A 7,808-nucleotide genomic window follows, 5' to 3' on the forward strand; every position below is an offset into this window, starting at 1 on the left:
GCCGCCGTTCCCGCCGTCGATCTCACGATCTCGTTCGCCTCTTGCATGCAGGGCTGGCACTACCGCTGCCTTGGCGTTGACCCGTGAAGATCCGATCCGGCGTTTTTTTTTCCCTGATAATTTGAGCGATTTGAGAGATCGTTGATTCGTTAGTTTTGTGATTCCCCTAATGGCGATGCATTCATCATCATCTGCGAAGGAGAAGAAGGGAGTGGGGAGGTTTTTGGTGACGATTACTGTTAATGGAAGCAGTGGACCGATTCGGTTCCCTGTGAGCGGGGAGGAGCTTGTTGGTGCCGTGATTCATAGGGCTTTGAAGAAGTACTCGCAGGAGGGGAGGTTGCCGGTTCTGGGATCGGACCTCAATAAGCTTAGTCTTCGATGCGTGAATTCTGGATATGATGGTAAAGTTTCGATCTTTCCCTCCCCATCTTTTCTGTTTGTTTTTATTGAGCTGGTTGAGTAACTGTTTGTAAGAAGTCCCTGAAACTTGATATTATGAAACAAGTACCCTACTTTCATTGAAAGTGCACATTTATACTTTGCGCTTAGGAACATATACATAGGATGGGTTCTAATGTATTTAGATGGCGTAGCCTACATGACTATTGGTCTCTGATCCGTGAATTCTGGTTATGATGATAAAGTTCTGATCGTTTTTGGTGTTATTCATGCGTTTTTATTGATTTTGTTGAGTAATTGTTTGTAAGAAGCCATCCAAAATTTGGGTTAACTAATAGGCTTTGAGGGACTTGTTTTTGAATATCAAATTTCTGTGGGCTTCTTTCAAAATAAATTTTCTTTGGAGACCAATATTCAAAACCCTTGCTTGTTTTTTTGTTGGAAACATTGCAGTTTTGAGCCCTTGGGAACAGATTGGGTTGTGCGGGAGCCGGAACTTTATACTGTGCAAGGAGGAGAAAGAGGGGAAGGAAGAGGAGCATGGGAAGGGTGGGGAGAGGGTCCTTGGAAGGAAGGGGAGCGGGAGCTGGAAGGCACTGATCAAAACACTGGGGTTTATGATCCCTTCTCACTGAGATTATCCTCTTCTTTGAGGCTGATGATGAATGGTATCTCTTATTTATAGGCTGGTCTTTTGTTTTTACTATGTTCTAGTTCCCTTTGGCATTGGTGATGGATCACCATAGTGGAGATGATGATCATAATTATGGGAATGTTATGTTATTTAACTGCTTTATCTTTATAATAAATTAAGAACCAGCCAATCACATATTTGGAATTTTGTGTTCTTTTCCTTGTGAAATTTACATTGCTTTCTAGTTTCTACTTATGCTGTTATTTTATTATAACACATAATTTTTTTTTTCACTTCTTCGATAGCATGGTGAATTTTGTGTTATTTTTCACTTTTTCGATAGCTTTAACTTCATACATAAATGACATGGAGCTGTGGTGGATTGTGCTAGAATATACTCTTAAATATTGTGCATTCGTTAAAATTTTCTTGCAATTGATTTATAGATCATATTTCTTTCTGTGCTGCTATTCTGTGAAGAATAAAAGTTTGTATTGTCCTATCGGAGATGGATGGATGTGCTTCAAGTTGATTAGATTATTGTATGAATTGCATGTTAATAACAATTTCTTAAATTTATGAGAGTTATTATAATATTAGCATTCAACAATCTCTCTTATATTCTATGCAGATGTTTATAGAATGCCTAATTCATCCTTACTAGCTTGATATGGAGCTTTTTTGACACATCTGCTTGAATAGAGTGCAGTGTTCTTTGACTGAACTATATATTTTTTGGGTTAATGCAAAATTAATGATTTTTTAACTCCTTGAATTTGTTTCAGTTAGTTCTGAATTTGTTTTTACTTTGCATGGTGAATTGAGTGTGGCGCCTGCCTCGTAGATTACTAATTTTATGAGTTCAGGATGGTGGTGATGACATAGTGATTTGCAAGTACTTATCTTAAAATACTTAATTTAAAATCTTCCTGATTTTGTGATGTCACGACAATAAACACAGGTTCTTATGAGAAAGATGTGCTCTGTGAGTGCTACATCGCTTTGATGCTTGTATCCAGTACGTAGGCATGGAAATCCATTAGAAAGTTGGATATCAGGACACATCGATGGGACCATTGGATATGTCATTGTAATAAATAATATGCTAACAATTAACCAATCAACATTTTTATACATTTGCAAATGCAGACACGTAATTTTGATTTTTGAGTACATCACATATAGTATTTACATATATGCTAACAATTAACCAATCAACATTTTTATACATTTGCTTAAAGAATATGCCTTAAATTTTTATAGGATAGCTGAATCTCTTAGATCAAGAAATGCAATAGACTTACTGCAGACATTTATATCTGGTTGGCAACAAAATTGGCCTATTTTCAATCTCTTTAAACGATGAATTAAAGATTTGGGTGCAATGAGTGTCGAAGAGTTTTGCTCTCATAAGTCAAATACTTTTAGATCTAAACTATAATACTGATTCATAGTAACTCACATTCCTACTTGATTGACTATCTAGTGATATGTACACAAATTATAAGGGAGTTTGTTCTCCATTAGGAATTTTTATGTGGGTATGCAATACATAGAGAACCTTTGATGATACTGATTTTGCTGGATATATGTGGAATACGCGTGGAAGCTGGGGAATGATATTACTTTTACTGCTCTGCAGAATTTTCTGTCAGCGATCTCATAGGAACAAAGTTTTCTAGAAAAACGACGTGCTTATCGAATTGAATCAATTGACATATGTAAAATTTAAGTTAGGAAAATCTTGAGGGTGAAAGGAGTGCATGTGAGTTCAAAAAGTGATGAATATCAGTCCAGATCTAGTCTGTTGGATGTCACATCACATCTGCAAGGAATAAATGGGAAGAGTGGCAATATGCGGACTTGTGCTTGTTGGAAGTTAGAGGATGTTTTAATTTACTTAGTATCTTCTCTTCAGGAATGTGACTGATACAGATGGCCAAGATATGAAAACGATTGTGGTGAGTTCAGTTAGTTCTACTTGTTTGGTGTTTGAGGGTGATCACCTGACCACCATCACCAGGATTAGGGCTGGAAGCAACTTGTTTATAAATTTAAGAATTGCAATTTGTAAAGACCAAGTTCTTATGCACAAGAACGTCCTTCTGGTCCTGTTCTTTTAGAAGACATTTGTTACCTTGCTAGTAATCCATTATGCGTGAGTGGATAAGAGTCATTTGCCAAATTAGAGTTTCACCATTTGGCTCCTAAATCTCAAACTGCTCTGACCTCTCTGGCCCTAGTCCTTCTTTCTTAAATGTACTATAAACTTTCTAAATGTGAAAACTTTTGCAGATATTTACCCGTCTCCTGGACAAAGTAATTTCTTAAGTCAGAGCAAATATACGGCTCGTATTTTTATTTTCTTGACTGCAGTTTATATGTAGAGGCCTGATTAAAACGTAAAATAATTTCCAGTGCAAAATACAGCTGAAAGTAATGTACACCATGAACAGATATAAAATAATAAACTGTATACAGACTTATCGTTTTGAATCATTGCATGTTTTTAAGGAATAGAATACATGCATAGGTATCCAAATAAGTTTAGAGAACATGCAACAGGTTATCTCGTCTAAGACATCCGTGGGGTGTCTGTGCCTAACACCTGTACTTGTCCTATATGTTTACAGTAGAAAATGGAAAAAGTGCATGTGCACAGTTTGTTTTTTCTCTCAATAATTTCTGTTCCCTTCCCTATAGCAAGCTCCGTGATTGATAGGATAAGAGAAACCTGTTATGAACTTGAATATGTGATTACAAACATTTAAAGCAATTTCTTGGCTGGCAGAGGGACAAGGGAACTTTACTCATAATAAACGTTCCAAAAAGATTTATACTCATCTGACAAATTCCCTTAGTCTAGATACAACTTGTTCTCTGGCAAACCCTCTCAGCTCTAACCTAAATAATAGTTTAGCCTCTTTAATTCTCAACGATTGTAATAGGAAGGGGGTATATGTTCTTACTGTAAAGGCTATCGTCATGGGTGGCAATTTTTCCTACCGAGAGAATATAATGAATTCTGCATTCTCTTGTTTCCATGAAGAAATCCAGACTGTTTCTTTTCATGATTGTTTAACTTGTAATGCTATGTACTTTTTATTGCTGCGTGTAAGTGTGTTGACTGGACTCTGGAGTTCTTTCTTTCTTGGAGAGTCTGAAGCTCTATACCCAGTTTTTTACAGTGGTCGTTGTTATATCTCAAAGCCTTCTTATTATTGAGACGGAGCATATTTAAATCAGATTTTTTTGTGCCTCTACCATTCGTAGGGATCATCTGCTAACTATGCTTTGCGTCTTTATTCTATGTTGCCTGGAAACCTCAGACTTATGCTGTTTTTTTTAAAGGACATATATTAGGTTCTCTCTTTGACATTGCTGCTTAAACCAGTCAAATTAGAAGACTGGCATCTTCATCTTACCTGAGAATCTACTATTCTAGTGTTATCTACAGAAAGTAGACCAAAGCTGGCCCTCTATCTTGGACTTCTTGTGCTATCGGGTACCGTGTACTGTTTTGCAGGATAGGATGAGGATTTAGGGCCCGTTTGGATGGGGTATTTTGCCCCGAAATTGGGAGGAAATCTGTCAAAATGGAAGTTTTTTGGTAGCTTTCCTCCCAATTTTCGGGGCAAAATACCCATCCAAACGGGCCCTTAATAGAAAATGGATGGACCATAATACATTGATTATAATTGGGAGTCTTCAACTGTGATAGCATTCTGTCAGAAAAAGCTGAAGTTGGTGGAATAAATTTGTCGACTTGAGACTGCCAGTGTTTTAGTTGATGAAGTAGAGTTATCTTTTTGGGGGCTATACGGCCTTGGAGGTTGAAAGTAGCGATTGAGATTGCTCGGTGGCAGAATGTCAGTTCTAATCTTACCTGTTGCATCTGTTGGATGTTTCATTTAAGTTGCTGTTGATTGTAGTCACAGGGTCCTTTTGGTCTACTTTAAATGCTTCTTGGAATTTATTTGACACAGGAACCCCATATAAATGAAATGGTCGAGTCACTTCACTAGTTACATGATAATTTACTGCATATCATTTGATCAGTATGATGCTAGAAAGCCAGCATCTGGTGTGTGGTCCTTGAAGTTTAGCCATAGGACTGTTTGGTCCTTTCGGAGAATCCTAGCTCAGCTATGCTGTGGAAGAAACAAGAGGATTTTACTGACGCCCTGGCGAAAAAAGGTATCAAGTGGCAAGATAACTATATATCCTTACGCTTACAGTGTCTAGAAGATTTGTAGCAGTTTATCTGTATATTTCGCGTTGGTTTTCTGGTTTGAAGCTGTCAGAGAGTAATTGCTAGCCTTGTCTCATCCTGGGGAAGTTCCAAATACAATGCAGAATGAAGGTATTTGAGCCTCATCCGTTTACAGACATCTTTATGTTTGACTTTATTATCCATCTATTGGATTATTATTTTTGACAAGTAAATATCGAAGGTTAGTGGAATTTTACTGAATAAAATACGCCCGGCCAATTGATTTAGAGCACAACCATTTTATTACTAGATGGAATGACATGCATATTTTCTAGATTATTGTTCTAAGATGTTACCTTAACGTAAAACATGTGATGTCTTACTTCATACTTGAATATATATTTTCGGTAAAAGTACTCGGAATATATGTTGTTATGTATTCAACAAAATATAATTGTTAGGACCGTGTGTTGAGGAATAAAGAGGTGATGGAATAGACAATATAGGCAGGCTTTCAAAGCTTAATGTGACCGTCTGTAAAGCGATTAAAGATGATTCTATTACCCGCAAGATCGCCTTGACAAAGGGCAGATAATTCGCAACTGTAATGTCTGGTCTTTTGTTGGTTGAGAATCTATCACGTCCGTTTAACTCTCTATAGAACAGAGATCAGGCTATCTGAATATGTAGTAAACTTACTACAGCATTTTATCTATGTGGTATTCAACAAAATCAGGCAAATCTAGATGATACTGACTTTTTTGCAGTACATGTGTTAGAGAAATGTAGAGAGTAGGGCGGATGACAGTTACCTCCAATGCTGTCAGGAATTTCTGTGAGCAGTCTTAGTTGGACAAATTAATTTGGAAAAACGATGTCCTCATCCAATTTGCGCGATATACAGAGTCTTCAGTTATATTTGATGTTTTAAGAGTTATCGATGGCGAAAGGAGTGCGTGTGAGTTCAAAAAGTGTTGATTATCAGTTTAATTTCACTTTTGTATTCCTTTTCAGGAATGCAACTGATACAGACGGCCAAGATATGGTGGTGTATATAAGTGGAAAAAAAACACTGGGAAGGAATAAGAAAGAGAGTTGGGTTTCAAAGCTTGAGCTTAATTGCATCAGTTGTATTGTGGTTGAGTGCGTTTCATCCAGGATTGAGGCTAGAATTTCGACTGGAATACGTGAGATAGCTTGAAACCTGTGCAATGTTAATTTAAGACAAAAAATTACTAAGAACCTTAGAACATGATAACTATTAATCCAGAATATTGCAGAAGGTCATTACATAATGTTATAGCCACGCTGGCAAAATTTTTTTTTTTTTCCGCAAGAGAACAACTTCTGTTAGAACACCACCTGTTGTGAAGCGTTCAGAGCCTGACCATTCCTTGGCTTCACTTCTTGCAGAATAAATGTTCTGAGAAGATTTGTATTCCTCTGACAAATTCCCTCGGTCCAAGTGAGAAACTTGTTCTCTGGCAAATTCCTCCACTTCTGCCAAAGTAATATAGCCACTTTGTAATTCTCTGGCAAATTCCCCTTCACTTCTACCTAAACAACATTCCTCTGACAAATTTCTAGAGCCTTCTTATTAGGACATAACATAAATTTAGAGCAGGGTTTTTTGTGACTCCCACATTTGTAGAAAAAATACTGTCAAATTAGAAGATTGGTCTGCGACCATGTCGTGTCCTGTACAGAAACCTGGATGAAACTGGTCCTCTATTTTTTGACCTTTCGTGTGTCAGCCTGTGAGGATCTGGTCCTGATTTTGGCAGGTTAAATATGTGGAAACAATAGAAAAAGGGAGGGACCATGATGCATTCGCTGCGAAGGGGAATTTTCCACTGTAGTCACATTTGGATAAAGAAAGCTGAAGTCGGCGAATAAATGCTTATCAAATTTGAGACATGTTTACGTCGACGAGATGAAGAGTTTTGATGCTGAAATTAGTGATCGGGATTGCTGGGGGAAGCAGGATACCGGTTCAAATCCCATCTGTTTCTTCTCCTTGGTGGTTCCATGTTAGTTGCTGTTAGTCAAAGTTAAAAAGGGTCCCTGAGCTAATATTGGAAACGCAGATATGGAAATAACCATTAGATAGCAGAATCGTTTACCGCTTTCATTCTTGGGAGACGCTACAGGCACACCCTCGGGTACACCTCCGGCCACACCCCCTATAGCTACAGTGCAGGGGGGCCCACTTGAGATTTTTAAAAAATCTCAAGTGGGCAACGTGCCAGCGGCCAAAGAGGGTAGCAGTCGGTCGGTGGTTAGACAGGAACATGTTCATTAAAGGAGTTGCAACATAAAAGGATTTGTGCAGTCCGTTCAAGCCAAGTATGTGATAAAAATGCCTCTTTAGTCCTATCATCCTTTGCTGTAGTATTTGTATCTTTTATCTCTACATATTGGCGCATCGACGAACTCTACTAATCAAACTAAATAAACATGGTGGAACGAAACTGTGGAAGAGCTCTTGAGGCATTGTTTGGCAGGGGTCAAAGGGGAAGGACGAGTGAATAAAATTTTGAAGTTAAAAGTTAAGGTTAA

At 37.8% G+C, this 7,808-nt stretch overlaps 1 protein-coding gene across 1 annotated transcript; it reads left to right on the forward strand.

The window, feature by feature from the left end:
* On the forward strand, nt 7–1,240 carry LOC109829193. Its single transcript, XM_020396340.1, has 2 exons — nt 7–404; nt 856–1,240. The coding sequence occupies exons 1-2, from the start codon at nt 170–172 to the stop codon at nt 1,035–1,037; spliced, it is 417 nt and encodes a 138-aa protein (XP_020251929.1). The 5' UTR covers nt 7–169; the 3' UTR covers nt 1,038–1,240.

The sequence above is a fragment of the Asparagus officinalis genome, chromosome 1 (assembly GCF_001876935.1).
Source record: "Asparagus officinalis chromosome 1, Aspof.V1, whole genome shotgun sequence".
Taxonomy (NCBI): domain Eukaryota; kingdom Viridiplantae; phylum Streptophyta; class Magnoliopsida; order Asparagales; family Asparagaceae; genus Asparagus; species Asparagus officinalis.